Below are 22,212 nucleotides of genomic sequence, written 5' to 3' on the forward strand. Positions count from 1 at the left end.
TGATAAACAAAATAGTAGAATCACAAACAAAACTTCTCAGATTGGAACACCTACTGAACAATGCTAATGGAAAACCCACTCCAATGCCTAGTATTGGAGGCAACTTCGACCAAACGATGAATCAAGTAGCAAGAGCAGACCACTTGCCCCGTCTCGAGCTGCCCCGCTTCAATGGTGCAGTCACAGAATGGATCTCCTTTAAGACAAGATTCGAGCGCAGGATTGCATTTCTCACAGAGGACGCTGAAAAGTACGCATTCTTGATAAAATGTATGGATAAATTTGAGCCAGCACATAATATGTGCGACGCGCTAGAGAATTCCGGTGTATCCTTCGATGAAGCATGGGAAAAATTGGAAGAACGTTTCTACAAAAAGCGACTTGCATTCGAGGGACACTTCTTCAAAACGTTGAAGATGAAGAAAGGTGTCAGACCATCAGGCAAAAATCTACTAGCCTTGATCGATTCTATAGATACGATGATCACCACCACCAGACAAATTGCGGGCGAAAATAATAATTCGCTCTCTTGCATTGCCAACGGTCTCTTGATATGTATCGCTAAAGAAAGACTTGATGACGTAACTCTTGCAAAAATGGAGGAGAAACAGGACTTGAGTACCATTTACAGTTGGGATCAGTTTAAGGCCCAATTGGAGAAATACGCCAACCAACTGACGTGCAGTTACAAGACTGAATTCAACAAGGCCATGTTACCGCAGAGAACCCTAGCAGCAATTACTGACGTTAACACATGGCAAAATACAAAGTCCCAATCAGAATCGAAGTGTACTGCATGTGATAAATCAGGACACAATATATACTATTGTCTCGAATTCAAGGAACTTAATCAAAAACAAAGACGTGAGTCCGCCCGGAAGAACGGCATGTGCTACAATTGTCTAAAAAAAGGACACTCGGTGACCATATGCTCATCACTAAACAGATGCTACAAATGTAATGGTAAACATCACACGATGCTGCACGAGGACAGCGAAGAGGCCGATCCAGTTCCATCCACTAGCTTCGCTAAATGACTGGATGATAAATACATATTTCTAGCCACCGCTGTTGTTCAAATTCGTGCGACAAATGGACTTTCTCACCAATTCAGATGCCTGCTTGACTCGGGCAGTCAACTAGAAGTAATCACAGAAAAAGCATTCGCAAAATTGAAATTATCCTATATACATGAACCGACATTGATATTAGGAATTGGAGCGGTAATAAGATCCGATAAAAAGGCCACGGTGGAGCTCACCTCAAATAATAGTAACTTCAAAGTGAAGATGGAATTGACCATTATACCAGAAATACTAAATGATCAACCAATTCAAAACTTTGGAAACGATGAAGTGGATATTCCAAATGGTATAAAATTAGCAGACCCACATTTCTACACTAAAAGACCTATTGAGTTACTCCTGGGAGCACGAATATTTTACGAAGTAATAAAATCCGAACGCAAAAGAGTTGGGAGAGGGCCAACCTTTCAAAATTCAAAATTAGGCTGGGATTATTAGAAGAAACAAGCATCACATCCAATTCGTGGATGCAGACAGTGACAGTACCAGCTATCGGCAAACATGTGACGAATGAAGAGTTAGTAAATCTGTTCGAAAGGTTTTGGCAAATCGAAGACACGAATAAAAATGATGTGGAGATTACCGAGCCACTTTTAGATGACCTGGAAATGGAATTTCAAGTGAACACAACGATAAACTCAAACGGAAAATATGTTGTCAAGATTCCTTTTACTAAGGAATTCAGCATGCTTGGTAATTCTTATGAACAAGCATATAGAAGACTAATTACACTAGAGAAACGATTACATTTCAATAAGAGCCTGCGAGTCGAATACAATAAATTCATGCAAGAATACATTGATTTGGAACACATGGTTTTGGTGAGCAAACATGAAGAAAAGAACGTAGTTTATTACATACCACACTCGTGCGTAATTAAACCAGACTCAAGTACAACCAAACTCAGGGTTGTTTTTGACGCCAGTGCTAAAACCTCAACGGGAAAATCGCTCAACGATCTTCAAGCGGTTGGTCCTGTAATCCAGAGGGATCAATTTGACCTAGCCATCGAGTTTCGCGGAGCCGATGTAGTTCTGAGCGCGGATGTAACGAAGATGTATCGACAGGTAATGATTGAAGAGACCCAAACTTGGGCACAATGTATATTGTACCGATTCAGCGAGAATGATGAAATTCGCACATATAGACTGCTCACCGTGACTTACGGTGAAGCATCCTCTTCTTATCTGGCCTGTAGGGCTCTACATGAAGTCGGTGAAGAAATCAAGGATAAGCACCCGAAAATTGCAGAAGTAATAAGGAAATGTTTCTACGTAGACAACTTGATGGTTGGGGCTGCAACCGTAGAAGAGCTGAAGGAAATCAAAGAAGGTGTTACAAACGCTCTTGCGAAACGTGGCTTCCCACTTCGAAAATGGGCATCGAACAAAGAGGAGCTTCTAGAAGGTATACCATCTGATGATCTGGAGCAAACCGTTCAAATAGGCGACAGAGAAACGATAAAAACGCTAGGTATCAACTGGGCACCTAGAAACGATACATTTTCGTTCAAACCCGAGGAAAATCAAACGTTTTCGACTGTTTCTCTTACTAAAAGGCAATTGGCTTCTGAGATACTAAGGCTCTATGATCCATTGGGTCTCATCCAACCGATTATAATAACAGCAAAAATTCTGTTTCAACAGTTGTGGAGATACAAACTGAATTGGGACGACCTCATTCCCGAAGAAATGGCATCAACATGGTTCAAACTGAAAGCCGACTTGCCAGCACTAACTACAGTCGAATTTCCCAGACAAGTACTTCCAAGCAAGCCTCACCAGTTAGAACTGCATGGGTTTTGTGACGCGTCAACTAAAGCGTTCGGAGCGTGCATATACTTATCACATGTTGACAAGGAAGGCAATATAAGCACAAATCTTTTGTGCTCTAAATCTAGAGTTACGCCCATAAAAGAAACTTCACTACCACGACTCGAACTTAAAGCCGCAGTGCTTCTCTCAGAACTAGCTCACAGAATCATAAACGTGTTTGAAAGCAGGATCCATTCAGAGTACTATTGGAGTGATTCTACAGTAACATTAGCTTGGATTAAAGGTCCAACAGATCGTTGGAAACAATATGTGAGAAACCGAGTGAACAAAATCCACGAACATTCTAAGCCTGAACAATGGCAACATGTTTCTTCGGAAAATAATCCGGCAGACATAATATCACGAGGTATATCTGTGAAAACATTTATTACCTCAAAGCAAAAGTTTTGGATGTACGGTCCAAAATACCTAAAAGATAGATATGCATGGCCCAACGAGGAGCACAATTTCCAGACTGACGAAGAAGTCAACAGAGAAAGAATCATAAATATCGTACAGGTGATAGCAACCGAGGATTACTTGTTTCAGTACAAGCATCATAATTCATTCATGAAGACGCAACGACACTTCGCATGGTTAGGCCGAGCTGCTCTCAACTTCACAAGCAGATCTAGAACTCTCAAAGAAAGAGGGATAATAAGGCAAGCACACACGGGTCCTCTCACATCCGATAATCTTGAACGAGGCACACAATTAATTGTAACGACCATGCAACGATCGATATACCCTGACGAATGGAATACACTAGAAAAGGGTGGATCACTGGATCAAAGGGGACATTTTCAACACGTTATATTGACAATGAAAGAAGGAGTTATTCACGTATCGGGACGTTTGAGTCAGGCAAATGTACTTCCCACATGTAAAGAACCAATGCTTTTACCAAGTAGACATCCGTTCACTAGAACATTGATCCAGCACATACACGAGAGGAGATTTCATACTGGGATTGAAACTGTTGTAGCGGAGTTCAAACAAAGTTTTTGGATGCGGAACCTACGGAGAATCACACAAGGAGTTCTAAGTAGATGCGTAATCTGTGCCAAAAACAGACCTAAGCAACTGACCCAAAGAATGGGCCAACTACCATCAGCCAGAGTGAATCCCTCACCCGCTTTCACACACACAGGAGTGGACCTCTGTGGTCCATTCGAAGTTTTATTGAACAGCAAATCTCGTATCAAAACTTTAGCCTACGTTTGCATCTTTGTGTGCTTCTCAACAAAGGCGGTGCACTTGGAAGTGGTAGAAAACCAATCCACAAGCGCGTTCATTGCTGCTCTATTGCGGTTCGTGTCGATGAGAGGCACACCAGACGTTATATATTCAGATAACGGAAGAAACTTTATAGGAGCCAGCAAAGAGCTTACGCAACTCAGAAGAAAGTACAACAAGAAAATAGAGCAGGATAAAATTACAACTATGGCTGGAGAAAAAGGAATCAACTTCTCCTTTATACCTCCCAGGAGTCCGAATTTTGGTGGACTGTGGGAGTCAAATATAAAAATTGCTAAGCGTCTTTTTAAGGGCGCAGCTAGAGGCGCTCAATTCAACATACTAGAATTACAAACCGTATTCTACCAGATAGCAGCGATCATGAATTCGCGCCCACTAACAGCAGTTGTGACAGAACCAGGAACGCCCGAGGCGTTAACACCCGGGCACTTCCTCATAGGAAGACCAATGACAGCAATTCCCATTTCAATACAAGAAGAGGCTGACCCAAACTTTCAAGTCAGATGGAAGAGGATACAAAATCAAACGGAGCAATTCTGGACCCGATGGAGGACCGAGTACCTTCACACTCTCCGCAATTATGCCAAGTGGATCAAGGCCAATCCGAGCATCCAGGTGGGACAAATAGTTCTAATCGGCGATGACAATATTCCGGTGTCAAAGTGGCCCATCGGAATTGTAAGAGAAGTTTTCGCGGGTCCCGATAACATCATCAGGGTAGCCACAGTTAAGACCAGCTCTGGTACATACAAGAGAAATGTTCGGCTGCTGGCCCCATTACCAATAGACTACGATAATGAATCAAATCCCCAAGCCGGCAGTATCAGCGAGAATAACTCATCACAGCCAATATCTGAAGTATCATTGCAGTCTAAAGATTCCTTGCGAGAAGAAGTCGAAGAAGATCCGCCCCCTAGAGCTGCAGATACAATTTGGGGCGACAGACTGCGCCCCAAGGGGGGGAGAAAATGGAGTAAGTTAAATTAACCCTGTTCCAAAGCAACGCACCATCATATCATCGAGCAAGCGAACGCATCAACAACAGTACACTCACATCTATCAACGAGGGTTAGGGGCCAGAGGTACGGCCAGCAACAACGGGCGGAGCAGTTTCAAAAGCATATAAATACTTGTAAAATTCCTGAAATATATTATTATTCATCAAGCATTCCTAGAGTAAACTTCTTTCGAAAGCAAGCCTTGTCCAGAGCACGCCGTCTTCGGAGTGACCGGTTAGATGAAATCAAAAGATTTCATCCAACTCCGGAACACTCATCTCATCGAGAGTTAACAATTTCCACCATGGATTCTCGCTCGAATTAATATTAACGTCGTACCACGACCACTCAGACAGCGGAGTTTCCTTCGACTTCCACCACACCGAACAGATTATGCTCAGCACGAAACAGTTTCATCTATGTGTGTTCTTTTTAATTCTTTTTACTATTTGTTTGACTTCAATGTGAGCTGTAAAGTTTTCCGTGATCGAATTTTAAATGTAGTTTAAGTGTAGTATTCATGTAGACCTTGAAGTCCGATGGATAAATTGTAAAACAATGAACAAACAAACAATATTAACAACTAAACAATTGAAAAAAATCGGAAAATACTGAAGAAAAAAAGGAAAATTTGGAAAATTGAATTCCCAAATGTTCTACAATTACTTCGTGATAAGCGTGTTTAGTCCATTTGATGTTTGCGCTAACGAAATTGATCTTTGGTTGAAACGAAGAAACATGTTATTCGTAAGTTATTGAAGAATCTTGAGCGAAAATTGTGTCTGAAAATAAATTTATTTTATAATGGCGAATTTCGGTAGAAGAACTAGGAAATTTAGAGTGAATTATAAAAGATCTATTAGAAAATCAAACAATGAATAGTTCTGCTATTGAATCCACGAACGTTCGCTAAGTAAGGAAACATGAATGTTTGAATGAATTCATATCAATTTTTGGAGGGACGAAATTTACCGGGACAGCTAGTAACTTATATTTTAAGATGAAATTTGACTCTGCAAACGATGTATAATAAGTTCTTGAGTCTGATTAATAAACGTTTTTGAAAAAAAAAATACTACACTGATATGTAGCGTGATGTCCTGCTTTCTCATGTTCAATCTAAGGTAAAATAGACAAAGATCGGTGGAACACAGCATCCCATTCGTGGCTGTCGATAAGCTGGATGAGCTGTTCCATCGAAAATGGCGATTTTTCATTAATTTTATTGTTGTATTTTTGTTATTTGGCCCGAATTTTGCAGACGCTATTTTTAATGACAAACATCAGTTTACTTTTTTGACTGTAGCCTTCCTTTTGAGAAGGGCCTTAACAAAAATTGCTGGAAAATTAAAAAAATATATATATATATTGGTCCAATTGACTTGGTATCTTCTGAAATGTTTTAGGTTAATATTGCACTGTATGCGCTGTTAAAAAAATGCTTTACTTTTATTTTATTTCGAAAATAACACCTAAAACTCCACTTTCTTAAAAAAAGTGTTTTTGATTTTTTTCATATATATCTAATAATTCAGCGGACAATTAAGAAAGTTTATTGCACAGCGCGCCAAAATGGAGAAATGATGGAGAAAAGGTTACAACTTTTTAAAAAAAATTATTTCTCAACCATAACCATTTTTATTACCTTTAGCTGCAATTTTTTGTCGAATGCGGAACACCGCAACAACAATTTGCGTACGCACGAATGGCCGCCCCAAATGATGACATTGACAATGCTGTTCGGCTCGGCTGTAGGGGCGGCAGCAACCGACTTGCTGCAATTATTGTGTTCTATAATTAGACGGAAGGCAAGGCGCAGCCGGCGAAGCGAACGGAACAAGGAGGAAAAAAGGAAATTAGATGCGACATTATTACGATGTTTATGGCAGTCGAACAACGCGTAGCCTGTATGTAATAAACCATGGTGCGTTGGTCGGAGAGATTTCACGAAACCATATCCAAACGTATGGCTCATCCAACTTCCTACAACATCTTTCGTGTGCTCGTGTCGGCTCCGGAGGTGCCACCAAGAAGCGCCCCCGAACGCATCCCATCGATCAAAGTTATGTGCTGCGCGGGATAAGCAATGTCGGAATCATCATTCCCGCGTTACGATCCCTCCGGAATTGGATGGAAGGAGGCAACAGCGCGCACGCTTCGGCCCGGAATGAGTTGTAGTACTTGTGAATGTCCCATTAGATACAATTTATGTAGTGATTACTTTCGTTCACTCTTTCCACCTTAGTCGTCAGCGAAAATGTAAATGTCTCCATGACGTGTTCTTCGAACTGCTTTTTATTGTTTAGTGAGGTACCCAGAGTTTGCGCGTTTTAATGTTTTTCTGCTAATAAGTAGAGGGTCATTCCTTCGTTCGATTTTAATGAGAAGTTTAGCGAACCGTGTTCGCTTCAAATGTATGTACATTAGCAGATAAATATTACCATCCATTTTTCAAGTGTTATGTGTAAAATAACAAATCAAAATTTGAAGTTCTCATTGGATCGTTAATTTGAGTTACAGGTTTTAATCGTTTATTCAATATCTTCGAAATCTGATTTGTGTGAATGGACACATCGAAAGTGTGAAGTGCATAAGAAGTTGCCGTTTTTTCACTCCCTACACTGAGAGGAAAATTTAGTATATATGACCAATTTTTTGGTAAATATTAGGCTGTCAAAAAAGTCCTGCGGTATTTCCGCGAGGTGTCGTTGTAAGCGCGTTGTAAGCGTTGTATTCATTGTATCGAGTCATACTATAGCTTGTTGGAAAGGTATTATTGCGCGCTATAATATAGTCCTTGACAGTGTTTTGTTTGGTTCGTGAGTTATAGTGTCGCAAATATGGAGCAAAATAAAGAGAAAATCCGACATATTTTACAGTACTACAGGGTGGGCCATTTAAAGTGGAAGCATCTGGCAACCCCATAACTTTTGACAGAGATGTCAGATTAACAAATGTCATACCGCGTTGGAAGCGTCATTTCAGTACAAGTTTAACCATGGAACAATACACACCTAAACAACGCGCTGATATTGTTCAGCTGTACATTCAAAATAACTTCTCAATTGTGTTAACTAAACGTGCGTGGAAAAATAAAAATAAAGTTAAAACATCGCCTGGAGACAACACTATACGTCGATTATATGCCAAATTTATATCGTCTGGTAGTGTTGGTAATGCCAGTCATCTGTCCAGACAACGACCAAGACGTTTCGACGAGAATATTGATGCCGTTCGAGCCAGTGTTGCAGAGACTCCATCGACATCAGGTCGGACAATGATAACCGATTTTTTATTGCCATTTGTTCGTGAAAATGAATTGGACAATTACTGGTTCCAACAGGACGGCGCTACATGCCATACAGCGGCTGCCACGACCAAATTATTGCGCGAAATGTTCCCCGGAAGATTAATATCGAAAAACGGCGATTATGACTGGCCACCGAGATCACCTGATTTGACGCCTCCTGACTTTTTTTTTATGGGGATATTTAAAATGCAAGGTATACACTGGTAAACCAAGGACCCTGGCTGCGCTGAAAGACAATATCCGACAAGAAATTGCTGCCATATCGGCCGAAACATTGGGCAAAGTGATGGAAAATGCCGAAAAAAGGGCACATTTTGCGGTCAAGGCCAGAGGCGGTCATTTACGAGATATCATAATCAAAAAGTAGTTAGAACAAATCTCCTTGGACCAAAATAAATGAATTTCAAAAAAAAAAAATTAAAATTCCAGCTGCCGGGCCTGGGATTTGCTATTGCAAAAACAAATCCTTCCACTTAAAATGGCCCACCCTGTACTATGACAAAGGCAAAAATGCATCTCAAGCTCCCAATAAAATTTGTGCAGTTTATTGACCCGATACAGATTCCATTTCCACCGCACAACGAGGGTTTCAACGTTTTCGTTCTGGTGTAGCGGTCGTCGAAAATGCGCCACGCTCCGGAAGGCCTGTCGTCGAAAATTGCGACAAAATCGCTGAATTAGCCGAGAAAGACCGGCATAGTAGCAGCCGTAGCATCGGCCAAGAGCTGGGGATAAGTCATCAAACCGTTATTAACCATTTGAAGAAGCTTGGATTCACAAAGAAGCTCGATGTATGGGTGCCACACACGTTGACGCAAAAAAACATCTTTGACCGTATCGACGCATGTGAATCGCTGCTGAATCGCAACAAAATCGACCCGTTTCTGAAGCGGATGGTGACTGGCGATGAAAAGTGGGTCACTTACGACAACGTGAAGCGCAAACGGTCGTGGTCGAAGCCCGCTGAAGCGGCTCAGACGGTGGCCAAGCCCTCATTAACGGCCAGGAAGGTTCTGCTGTGTGTTTGGTGGGATTGTCAAGGAATAATCTATTATGAGCTGCTTCCCTATGGCCAAACGCTCAATTCGGACCTGTACTGCCAACAGCTGGACCGCTTGAAGGTAGCACTCATGAAGAAGAGGCCATGTTTGATAAACAGAGGCCGCATTGTCTTCCATCAGGACAACGCCAGGCCACACACTTCTTTGGTGACGCGCCAGAAGCTCCGGGAGCTCGGATGGGAGGTTCTTTTGCATCCGCCGTATAGTCCGGATCTTGCACCAAGTGTCTACCACCTGTTTTTGTCCATGGCGAACGAGCTAGGTAGTCAGAAGTTAGCCACAAAAGAGGCCTGTGAAAATTGGCTATTCGAGTTTTTTGCCAATAAGGAAGCGAGCTTCTATAACAGGGGTATTATGAAGTTGGCATCTCGTTGGGAACAAGTCATCGAACAAAACGGCACATATTTGACTTAAAACAGATGATTGTAACTAATTTTATGAACAAATGAAAATTCAAAAAAAAATACCGCAGGACTTTTTTGACAGCCTAATATTACCAATTCTCTAGTCATTTTCTACCCTACTAATCATTGGTGCATCCTTCCAAAAAAAAAAAATTGCTAGACACAAATGTCAAACAAAACTATGGTTTGTAAGTCCAATGTTGGCTCAATTTTGGCATTAGTAATGGCTAATTTGTTGGCCCTCCTTTGGTCCAATATAATTTTTATTTAAAATATTTTTATTTTTATTGATATTCTTATTCTATTATTATTTTTATAAAATATTTAAAAGCTTTTCCTGCATGCTTTTAGCGAGCGAGTTGGGTATCACAGTACTCAAAAGTGTGCTTTTTCGGACACTTGCGAAATTTTGCTGGATCGCAAATTGTATCAATTCGTTATCTTCGAAGATGACACTGGTCACGGGTGTCTCTTATTCGAATACGTAGCCAAATATGATTACCGCGTTCAACACATACAGCGGAATTTCTATAAAATAAAACGAATTGCGTAACATAGTGCCAAATATTTTAAAAATAATTGAGCATTTACCTATTTTTACTGGAAATCCCAATGGAAGCTGCATAGTGAAGAAATCATTCAGTTCAGTCACATGCGGATTGATCATTATGGATCAAAATTGGTAGTATTTGTTCTTTAAATTTGATAAGAAATTCTCCACTCAGCCACATGTTAGCTTGGAACCGCTGCATATTAGATGTGATTATTTTCGATTTTCCAATACCTCCCCCCTAGAGTTCGATGTCAGAAAAATACTTCTCCACGGTGGAGAAGTCTTGGGCAATACCTTCGAAGAGATCGCAGTTTTCTCCAGTGGACTGTTGTTTTCTGATCCTATGCTGATGTTGTTGTCCGAGGGGAACATGCCAGTAGGGGCAGTTGACTCGGTTTGGTGCTAGGCTTTTTTTTCTGCCGTGTCGACGATGGATTTGGATCTCTGTGTGATGATGATGGTTTTCGCTGGGTGCCGTCGCCAAGTCCTGCTGTAGAATTAATGTTATCGTGACGATGTGTTTGAAATTGTGATACTTCCGCCATAGCATATCGTTCATCAGCTAGTGGAGTTTTTGCTGCAGACAGTATATGGAATAACACCGACAATCTGCGTTGTTGCTGCTGCTTCCATCCGAGTCGGTGTTGTCCGAATCGGTAGCTGTTGATTGCTCTGTGTAAAACGGTTGTTGCTGGTTTCCTCGTTACTGACGGCACGATTGGCCCAACTGATCCATCGTTTCCTGGAACAACAAATGGATCGAGAGGCGATCCATTGCTGCTGTTGGTTGCGATCTGTGGATAATAGAATAAGGGGAAAAATCAAAAAATAATCGGATCATCAATCAATTGTGCACGCCGACATCCGCCGTTTTTGGCCTCTGATGTATCTGAATACTTACGGCTGCGTGAAAATGTACGAATCATTGGTAGGGGTGTACATTGCATCTGACATCAGTTTAACAAAGTTTTTGTAATATTTACAAAAAAATTGTAAATTTTACAAATGTTTCGACTACTAAAGATTTGGTAGCTGCATTTACTAAAGTTTTTCTACAGTGTGTGGAAGCAACGCTTGAAGATCACAAAATTCTCTGAACTGGAATTCAATTTTACAATGGAAAAGGATCACAGCAACCATGAAGTTCATACGAGTGCAAAAATCTCTCATTCGAATTTTAACTTTCAAGCTAGCAAGATGGCGAAAGAAAGCTTCTGCAAGACTGGATTCATTGCTCTGTTGCTTCTGGGAGCCGTAGTCTCAAGGCCCCTACAGGAAGCCGATGAAGCAATCACAGTTCCTGCTATCCAGTTCCGTAGCAAGACATCCGCTCAAGATATCTGCACCGCTTATCTGGTTCAGGGACAACTTTTCATCACGTTGTCTCGATGCTTGGGTGAGGATCGTAGGTAAGTGGATGACTGTTTCGATCCTTTTCTGACACGAATGCGATATAGCATTGTTTTGGTGTAAAATTTCTCACTTGGGTTGCCCATGGTAACCAACGAGTTCCAATGCACGATTGCTAAGATTAGCTACCTGCACTTCCAGCGCAATCAACCAACTGTCCACTATAGATGTGGTTGGCCAAGGCACTCGCAAGATTCAAGCTTTCGCCATTCGCGGACCGGAAGCGGAAGCCAGTGCGGATATTGCAGTCGTGATGTACGATGGTCCACTGGAGAAACAATCCGATCGCAGTGGTCTCTTCGCAGCATTCCGTCTTCATCCAGTCGCTCGCTTTGAGCGAGAAGATGAAGCTGAAGGTGCAGCAACTGCGCTGGACCTTGACAGCCGTTTGATCGGTTCTTTAGCAGCTTTGTTTGGATCGATGTATTTGGCGAAGTAAATGGAAGTGACGCAAGAAAAGAAACTGAACTGTGTTCACTTTGAACAAGTGGTTGATTGAAAATATATTTATTTCTTCGTTAGTTTATATAAGAATTGTTTTCTTTTTTACAAAAATGTTTCTATGTTTGAGTACATTTTAATGTTTTACGATTAGCAACGAATTTTCCAAATGTGGTGAGAATTTGTAAGGCTATTTTGCAATAGCTGAGACCAGATCCAAGGCTGAAAGTTCGCCATACTTCGCTAGATACAGACGCTGATGAAACGAATGTCTGGGAGAATCAACATTCTGTCAAATATAAGTATACCGGGAATTTTTAATTTTCTGTCTTCCTGTGAACATTTTTCAATCTATTTTTTTAATTGGTACTACTGTTAGTCGTTTTCATGTCAATTTTGATCATGATTTGTCATTTAGTTTGTTTACAGTCAAAATTTATGTTCATGTCAAAATACAAATAAAAACAGAAATTGCTATCTCGATAGCCATCCGGTCGTAGTTCTGTACGCATCGTATCTAAGTAATTTATCGTGAAATCCAGCTTGTTCAACCTGCTATATTGGACAAATCATTATTATTTCAGGATGGATAAACATATATTTTGTTTGATCTCAGCGATTAATATGCTTAGAAATTACTTCGATGTTTGGAGCCAATGTGGTCACTTAAAATGTTCCGTTTACTAAAGCTGACATACCATAGTCTGCTCTTGAAGGGGTCCTTTTCTTGACTTTGACCCAAGTGCCACATCAACTCAACCAAGCCTCATTATGCGAAAGTTTTCATACTATGTTTTTGTATGCATAGGACAATTCAAATTAGTACTCCAGGTGAATAGGTGAATTTTTTGGACATTCCTCCGGTTTTGAGGAAAAAATCAAGAAATTCTATTTTCTTCGCCTAAATTTCATTTCAAGTTTGTTTCTATTTTCTATTCCATATGTTTATTGATAAAAATTATAGCCTCACCAATGGTAACGATTTGTCTTGAAAATTTCGATTTTTTTCAACATTGTCCGGGAGCTCATTATTTTCTTCCGAATTCCATTTACGTTATCTCCATATCTATTTTAAAATATCGATTGTGAGCTTATTCTCTAGAATTTTTATTAAAGCTGGCTGGCTGTTTGAGTTTTCAAAAAATCAGACAATGAAATCAAGCACTTTGTTTGAAAACAGAATTTTCTCGTCTAAACATCAATGACTTTCGCATTTACAGGTTTGGTAGTGCCTGATGGCTATAATGAACCTAGTAAAAACAAAACATCTGCAGTATAATAGTGATCGATGATTCCATTGACCTACAACCCTTAATTGTTAGCTCATGCTAAATATTGTCCTGAAAAATTCGTGTCGATTCTAAGGAAAAAACCAAAAGCATATTTTTGTAGACATACATCTTTTCAATGGTTCCCGGAATAAATCGCCACAGAAAACGACTGCAACAGAAACCACCGCTTATAAAATGTGTAGTAGGCTATAAATATTGTGGCGCGGTATTGTATTTCAAAACAAGAATTAACCGGGCAAACGTATCGCCCCAGGCAAACGTAACGCCCCGGGCAGACGTATACCGTCCGACGCTCGCTAGAGCTCGGTCGGACATTGCTAAAGGATCGTATCCTATGTTTCAAACTAACCGGGCAATCAGTGGATCCCAGGTTTGCGTGCGAGACACCGCCGCTTCCGACGGCGGGTCGGCGGTGGACTCGGATTGCGTCATCTTGGCGGCATGGGCCGCCTCGATTCCTTATCCTCGCCAAATGGGGACTTCGTCCCCATTACATTGTCCTCAGAATAAATTTCGAAAAACGAGAACAAGAGAATAAATTTATAATAGAAATGTGAGGCACATGATGTTTTTCCCGCGCCAAATATTTCTAGCCTACTACACTTTTTCTAAGCGGTTGTTTCTGTTGCAGTTGTTTACTGTGGCGATTTATTCCGGTCACCCTTTTCAATCATAGATGCACCGTTTTTTCCTGAATATTTCAGTATCATTCATGCGACTTGAGAATTCCATCCTCTCAGAACTTATGCTATGCAGTAAGTTGAAGTTCTCACAATAATCTTAACAGTTAATAATCTGAAGATGAAATATCTGGTGTGTAAGGTTTACACACCAGATATTGCATCTTAGGTAGTTTTAGAAGTGTCCTAGAAGCGTTCTGAATCGTTGAGTTTCATACGTTCAGCTGCCAGCAGTACTTGTTGGAATTCATCGAAACTAGTTGCTTGGTAGAAGCTCATGATACAGATTTTCTTCCAGTCCTACCAGACCCAGCCAGAACTTTCTTCAGGCGGAAACCTGCTTTGGGGTTCCATCCACTTGCTAAGATTTTTTTAACTCAATATTATTGTAAATCATTTGCCCTTTACAATTCGCTATAAGTATGTATTTCCGTCGCGTTTATGAAACGAATCGCAGATTGAGATAAGTCCCTTCAAGTGTTTTTCGGTAAAATAAACCCTTATTCCGGAATCCGGTCGGAATTGAAATTAGCACAATGTTGCGTTCTTTAGGAGGGTATTCTAGTCTAGCAAATTTGAAAAAAACAATTTTTTTTTCTTCATATTTCTCTAATTCAGACATTTAAGAATATACCATAGAAGAGACTTTTCGAAAATCTCATTATTTACCAAGTTATAGCCATTTTTGTGAAGCGATATCTTATCTAGTACGGCCATAACAATTAACTTCAAACGCGTTTTTCTCGAAACATGTTTTTTAAAACTGGCTTACACGTTATCTCAAGTTCCATTTGTTTGTTTCAGAAAACCAGAAGTGCGGGAATCTTGTGCGCCATGGCACAACTTTTTTTTGAACCCCTTCACTTGATCAGCTTCTAATTATGGATATATTTTTTTCCGTTCAACTTTTGTTTTATTGTTGGAAGATAGATAAACAAATAGTGATATAATGGATGGTAAAAATATTCTTTGTTTTACTTTTTCGGAACTCGAACAAAGGTCCGAAATTCGTGTCGCCATCCCCCCTAATCTTATCGAGTCAAATCCTATCGGATTGTACAAATGTTGCAACCTTGAAATGCAGAATACAAAAGTTTATTTCGTTCGGATTGCGACATGTCAAACCCGATCGGGTTCCGTAATATGGGTTAATATGTAGTCCATACATTATTGCATGTTTGCATGTTGCCTGCATGTTTTTCGTGATGTTTCGTTTCTGTGATTTCGGTGATTTTCGACATCTGCAGCGAATCTAGTAATTCATGTGCATGGAAGATTGATATTTTCTTTTAATTAATCAGCAGTAACAGCATGAACTTTCCAGACAACTCAAAATAAGCGTATTACAAAAATTACCAGACATCAATGAAGAACAACATCATTGCAAGAAATAGATCTCCAGAGATACGGCCCGTACCTCATGGAAGAATTTGTTGCTCGTTTCAATGTTCAGAAATCCTTGGGAGTTCTCGAAAAAAAACCAAATAGTTTTGTCATCAAGAGCAAAAGCTGAATTCAACCCGCACTTGAGTCGTGATTCTTAATACTACAAAAAATCCAACATTCTTTGTGTTATTGGATGTCTTTATGCTGGCGGATTTAAGCCCACTATTACCGATTGGAATAAATTGGATTCTAGTTCATGTGCGTTACCATCAGAATATCCATTTCAGGAAAGAGGTTCAGTCATATGAAAAAATATGGAAGCTTGACCGAGCAGCACTCTCAGGCAGTTCAGTATTTTTATTGATGAATACTGAGTACTCAGGGCGGGCGTGAAGTTCAAAAAATCGCGTAAATACAAAACAGATCTCATTCAATTTTGACTACTAAGTTGAATGTTTTACTTCAAAAAAATACTTAACGTGTTCACGTGGACATTATCAAAACCCCTTCCCCCTCACCGTGGACAAGCGTGGACATTTTCGTCACCCCTACCCTCCCTAATGTTGCTCACGTGGTATGTGGACAGCCCCTAAGGTGTATCGATAAATATCTTCAAACAATTTTTGACGTAGGACTACGTCTTTCATTTCTATACCGGGGTGTAAAATCAAAGTTTCGAAAACGAAAGCGTTACGCCGGAGACCGAGATTTTGAGCGTTAATAGCTCCTAAACAACTGAACGAAATGGTATGATAAACACTTCATTCGAAGGATAAAATGTCTACGCGTTATATACTTGTTACTTTTTGATCCAAAAACTTGTTTCAATAGTCTTAAAATTGTTTTCAAAACAGGCTATTGAAATCACCAATCGGTATATAAGCGAGCGGCGCTCGGAAATCCACTCAGTTCTAATTGAACAGCGATTGGAGCATGTTGTCGCTGTTGCGGTGAAGCTCTTTATTTATCATGAAAGCGCGGATGAACGGTGTCACCAAGAGCCTGTTTGTGCACCCTAGGCCAGAAGGGAATCTATCAGGAGGAGAGTGATGCCTCAAACGGTTCCCTGGGAAGACATCGCTACACACACATACACGCGCGGCTATTAACAGGTGGTTATCGAGTTGGCATTAACCACTGGTGGGCTTCCAGTATCGAGGAAAATGTGGAAATATCTACTCGTTACTGAAAATAATCTGCCAGTTCCTCTGGGAATTTTCAAAATATATTCATGTGAAAGAGTTTAATTGAATGTTTTCTATCCATGTAACACTGTGACCAAATATGTTTCAATCAAGTGCTATTAACAGGTGGTTATCGAGTTGGCATTAACCACTGATGGGCTTCCAGTATCGAGGAAAATGTGGAAATATCTAATCGTTACTAAAAATAATCTGCCAGTTCCTTTGGGAATTTTCAAAATATATTCATGTTAAAGAGTTTATTTGAATGTTTTCTTTCCATGTAACACTGTGATCAAATACATTTGGGTTTGTGATTTGTCAATCAAGTACAGTTAGCATGTTAGCTTCTGAAGATTATTCTTCAGAACAAGGTTTTTCGTATCCTATATTAGATGCATAAAACCTTGTGCCTCCAACGTTACGCTCTCGTTTTCAAAGTCTCCCAAATATTCATTCATTCAGAATGGATTTAGATTCAACTTCACATAATGATCTCTAAATCAACGATAGTCCTACGTCACCCTTGCGATTATACCATAGATATAACCCACTTCCTGTTTTTCATCAAAAAATCTAACGCTAAAAAAATTGTAAATACGCGGTACAAAATAAAATGTATATTTTCTGGCATTTAGAAATTTTGAAAAAAAAAAACTTTGAGACCCACTTCTGCTTTTATTTTTATTTAAATGCTTTTGTATGTGTCTTTTTTCTACATGTGGCGTAATTTTTCCTGGATGTTAAAGAGCATTGCGATACACCAAAATAATTTTCTTCATCGTCTGCATTATTATTTTTATTTTCTTGAAATCGATTATTTTATTGTATTCGTGGTTTTCAATTGTAAGATTAAAATAAGAAAATATAATAATTTGAATTTTTTGAATTGTTCTTCTCATTAATCCGAATGATCTTTCCACGAGGACTTTTTTTTTTCTCACAGAGTTGTATCGTACTGTTGACTCCTATGAATTTGGTAAACCATCTGAATCCAATGAATCCAAAGATAATCTCATATATTTTAAGATTCGAGAAAAACAAAAATCTTTGTACAGCGCGATGCTCTAAATATACCGACAAAATTAAGACATATGAAAAACAAAATTTAAATAAATATTAGAGCAGTACTGGGTATCTAAATTCAAAATAAATTAAAAATGCTCAAAGGCCAAAAAATTTCCGCGCAATCCTCTTAAAAATTCAAAAGAAAATTACGCTACATGTGGAAAAAACAACACATATGAACGCATTTACATAAAAATGTAAATAAAGTAAAATTGGGTCTCAAAGTCATATTTTTTTTTTAAATTTCGAAATGCCTGAAAATGTATTTATTTTTTTTTGTACTATGAAAAACACTCTAAAAATTCTGAAAAAATCCCATATACCTAAAATAGATGTAGGAAGAAATTTGAACACAAATTAGGGTAGTACTGGATCTCAAAATCAACAAAAAATAAAATTTTATTAAAATTAGAATGAAAATTACCTTTGTCAATTTAGATTGGAACGCATAAAAATTATTGATAATGAGAACATAATCATTAAGACAGCACACTTCATGGGCTGAAAAGTCCCGGGATTTTCCAACAGATGGCGCCACCGAAAAATGAACAAGATTCATTTTGAGAGTCTCATCTGTAACTAGCTTATGTGCGAAGTTTCATGACGTTTCATATCTTTATTCACAAACTACAGTTGTTTAAGTGTCATTACCTGATCATTCGTATAGAAAATGGAAAAAGAGGAATATCATATTTTAATGAAACATTGTTTTTTGATGAGAAAAACTCCTGAACAATCAATGTAGTGGTTGGCGAAATGTTATTCCACTTCTGCTCCTTCGAGAACAACGGTTTATCGGTGGTTCCGGTGAAATATCGGTATCGGTGGAATCCAGAAATCGTAAAACAATTGCATCAACTCGTTTTGAACGATCATAAAGTGAAGTTACGCGAGTTAGCTGAGGCTGTAGGTATTTCAAAATAACGAGTGCGATGAATTTCGCACGACATTTTGGACATGTAAAAGTAATCGGCACGATGGGTGCCGCGTTTGCTGACCGTCGACCGAAAACAGTGGCACGTTGATGATTCAACAGCCGGTTTGGCATTGTTGAAGCGTAATCGAGTGGACTTCTTTCGACGTTTTGTGACAATGGATGAAACGTGGATCCATTACCACACTCCTGAGTTCAATAGGCAGTCTGAGAATGGCACTGAGGCATATTTCATTTCGACTTCCGAAAGGGAATAGAAATGTTGAAAACTCATTAAAAATCTCGGAACTTTTTAGTCCATGTAGAACATTGTGCCCAAATTAATTTGCCAAAACTATAATCATACAATAAATTTTTTTAGGTCCTCCTCATTCTATCACTTGAAAAATATTAATGAAAAAAAATCAAAATGTGTCTTTATTCAGCATGGTCTCAATTGAAGACTGTATACGAAGACTTACTAACTAAATCGTCCCTCGCCTTTCTCCGTCAGTTTTATTCGCACCTGAGCCGGATGCTGGTTGTTCGGTTACCTCGCTCACCAATTTGTATGCGGAGCTCGACTGAAAAGCTCGCTTCTTCGTGCAGTTCACACAGAAACAACCCTCCCCACAACGATTTCGACGGTTTTTGTTCTTATTGATCAATGGAACTTGATCTGCCGACATGCTTTTGGGACAAAACGCGTCGAATTCCGTATCCTCGGAGTCGGAATCCGTGAATATGAGTTCCCGTTTTGTAAGTTTCATGCTGGACGAGGTTTTCTTCGAGTTTGATGGCTTCCAAACTGTTTGTATGCATATCATTAGTCGAGAGATAAACCAAAGATCTTTTTTGAAATACTGACCTTTAATGTTTGAAGAATTTCTCTTGGTTTGGCGCGATGTTGGCATCGGGAGCATTTCCCTTTCCGGTTCGTCAGTCGTTTGTCTGTTGTACTGCTTCGCATTTCGTCGTCTCATTCCAGCTTTCCGGTTCATAGTCTTCATGTTTTGTCTTATTTTTACTATAATAACCACTACTACACACATAGCAAAGATAAATCCAATCAATGCCACAATCATGACAATTAGCTTTCGTTTTTGGTAGATTGAATGTTCGTCCTCGTAATCCCCGTATGACGTATTATTATTCTCGCCGAAAAGATTCGCAAAGAACCCCCTGGAGTCGATTCCCAGTTTATCTAAGTCAGTGGCATTGGTTTCTTCCGCAATATCCTTTTCCAGCGTTTTCTTCACTCGAAGAACCGACTCTAATCCGGGATAGAACTCATCGTCATCTAACAAATGTTTTGTCAAATTTTTGTCGATCCATCTCGCAAAACGGCTTGAAAACAATTGTCGAGTTCGCTTTGATGCTGAAATGCAATGGCGAATCGTTTCGTAGTAAATTCGCAAAATAGACAATGAAGACTTTGAGCGGGGATCGTACACTTGTTTTGGCTTCAGTGGAACCCACAGTGAAATGATTGCTTTCGAGTCATCGTCCAACTGCATCATGGGGAGGGGAATATCCTCCGCCAAATCGAATTTTAGGTTGCTACATCCGGTGTGATTCCCCGTACTGTTGAGTGGCAAGATTGTAGTCTTAAGATCTGTACTGTTCAGTGATGCTCGCGGCCACCAGGATCCATCTGTATCCAGATAATGTTTGACAATCCCCAAATAAGTCAGCACAGAACGCACAGAGTCGTACGAAACATTCCCCGAGTAGAAACAATATTTGGTGATCGGAAGCAGATAACTACGTAAATAGTTTCCCTCCGTATCGTACCAAATGCTCACGTATGCGTCGTTTTCACTGGAATATTTGCTCACTTGCTCACTTGCGGAGGACAGATATAATAATATACTGCGCACTGCCTCATCCGACAAGGGTTCGAATTGTTTCGTTCGGTATGGCATTAGGTCCTGTAAGAAGAGTATAAACATTAGAGATGACATTTTTGCTAGTAGATTCGTCATACCTGGAAAATTTCTCTGGCTTCCGTCAACAGTTGATCATCCACGTTAGTGGGGGCCTCTCGTACAAAGCGATCCACAGGAGTCAAACCGAAAGCTGCGAAAATACCTTTATGGTCGAAAATAGCATCATTTTCCAGCGGATCATTGTATACAATTACTGCAATGCTTTCACTGGTATTTGAGTTGAGTCCACGCAGGATGGAAGCTCGAATCTCTTGCAGCCCTTGTCCTACAATATCTAACGTTGCTAGTTGGTTTATTGCTCTGAAAAATAATCACAGCAATCGTGCTTAATGCATACCGTTGGTAACGATAAACAACGTAAATCGGAAATCCACATTCGTATAAAATAACGAAAAATGGTTCTGATTTGGTCAATAGAACTTCCTTATACACTCACTTCGGATCTTCTCCTAGACAGTGAGCCAAAGTAACAAACAGCCGATCTCGAACTCGATATGCTGTACACACTTCTTGGGGATCAGTCCTGCTTCGAAACCGGAAAGTCGAGATCATAATTGCTTCTTCATCTTGTGGCATGGCCCTCGGGATAAGGGCGCCTAAAAGTAACACGACAATGAGTAGAATCTTACACAAATTTACTGCAACTGTGAGGGAAATATCCCTCATGCTAAACCATTTGTTTTCTTATGAGCTAGATGTCAAAACTGAGTGTCAGTTCAGAGCAAGCGCTCCATGATATTTCTTAGTCTAAAAAAAGGTTCATTTTAGTAGGACGTGATTCGGGGGTTGTCTAGTTCAATCGTATTCACCCATATTTTTCCCCTGTTTTTTTACGCGGATTTTCCATCCAACGCGTTTCTCCCTCAGCTTACTTTTTTCACTTATGCTCCCTCAGAGCATATTAGTAGAGGAAAAGGGGGGAATTTGGACCACCTAAGCAAATCGCCTAATATTTCCAAACCAATACGATCTAAATCAAAAATGTCACGTTGTATACTGAGCTACACTTGTTTTCTCTCAATCAATAATGTTTAATCATTATACATTAAAACTACTAAATATATTATAAAATTAAAGAGATTGGACATTAAAATTTGATGCACAATACACAAAACGTTTATGGGTTTTAGGGTACAATAAATGACTCTATGGTGGTTAGATACTCATCCCCCTCTCTTAGGGGGGCTGCCATAGAAATGAAACACAAATTTCTGCATAACTCGAGAACTAATCAAGCAAATGGAACCAAATTTGACATATGGAGGTTTTAGGGAGCAATAAATGTTTTCATTGCGGCATGACACTCCTTCCCCCTCTCTAAAAAGGGGAGAAATTGACCTTCGTCCGAAAGTGGAAAAGGAGTTCAATGTGATAATATGCACTCCCATATCTTCTTCTACCTATATAAAT

The 22,212-nt window shown here is 39.7% G+C and overlaps 3 protein-coding genes across 3 annotated transcripts; 2 read left to right on the top strand and 1 right to left on the bottom strand.

The window, feature by feature from the left end:
• The first annotated feature begins 1,552 nt into the window (after positions 1-1,552).
• On the top strand, positions 1,553-5,143 carry LOC129773325 (uncharacterized). Its single transcript, XM_055776927.1, has one exon. The coding sequence runs from the start codon at positions 1,553-1,555 to the stop codon at positions 5,141-5,143; it is 3,591 nt and encodes a 1,196-aa protein (XP_055632902.1).
• Positions 5,144-11,668: 6,525 nt separating this feature from the next.
• On the top strand, positions 11,669-12,383 carry LOC129780565 (uncharacterized). Its single transcript, XM_055788948.1, has 2 exons — positions 11,669-11,891; positions 12,034-12,383. Exons 1-2 carry the CDS (start codon positions 11,680-11,682, stop codon positions 12,329-12,331), a joined length of 510 nt encoding a protein of 169 aa, XP_055644923.1. The 5' UTR covers positions 11,669-11,679; the 3' UTR covers positions 12,332-12,383.
• Positions 12,384-19,268: 6,885 nt separating this feature from the next.
• On the bottom strand, positions 19,269-21,474 carry LOC129780077 (uncharacterized). Its single transcript, XM_055787991.1, has 4 exons — positions 21,239-21,474; positions 20,841-21,102; positions 19,722-20,784; positions 19,269-19,661 (listed from the first exon to the last, which is right to left on the bottom strand). The coding sequence occupies exons 1-4, from the start codon at positions 21,466-21,468 to the stop codon at positions 19,339-19,341; spliced, it is 1,878 nt and encodes a 625-aa protein (XP_055643966.1). The 5' UTR covers positions 21,469-21,474; the 3' UTR covers positions 19,269-19,338.
• Between the last annotated feature and the right edge of the window lie 738 nt (positions 21,475-22,212).

The sequence above is a fragment of the Toxorhynchites rutilus genome, chromosome 3 (genome assembly GCF_029784135.1).
Source record: "Toxorhynchites rutilus septentrionalis strain SRP chromosome 3, ASM2978413v1, whole genome shotgun sequence".
NCBI classification, from domain to species: Eukaryota; Metazoa; Arthropoda; class Insecta; order Diptera; family Culicidae; genus Toxorhynchites; species Toxorhynchites rutilus.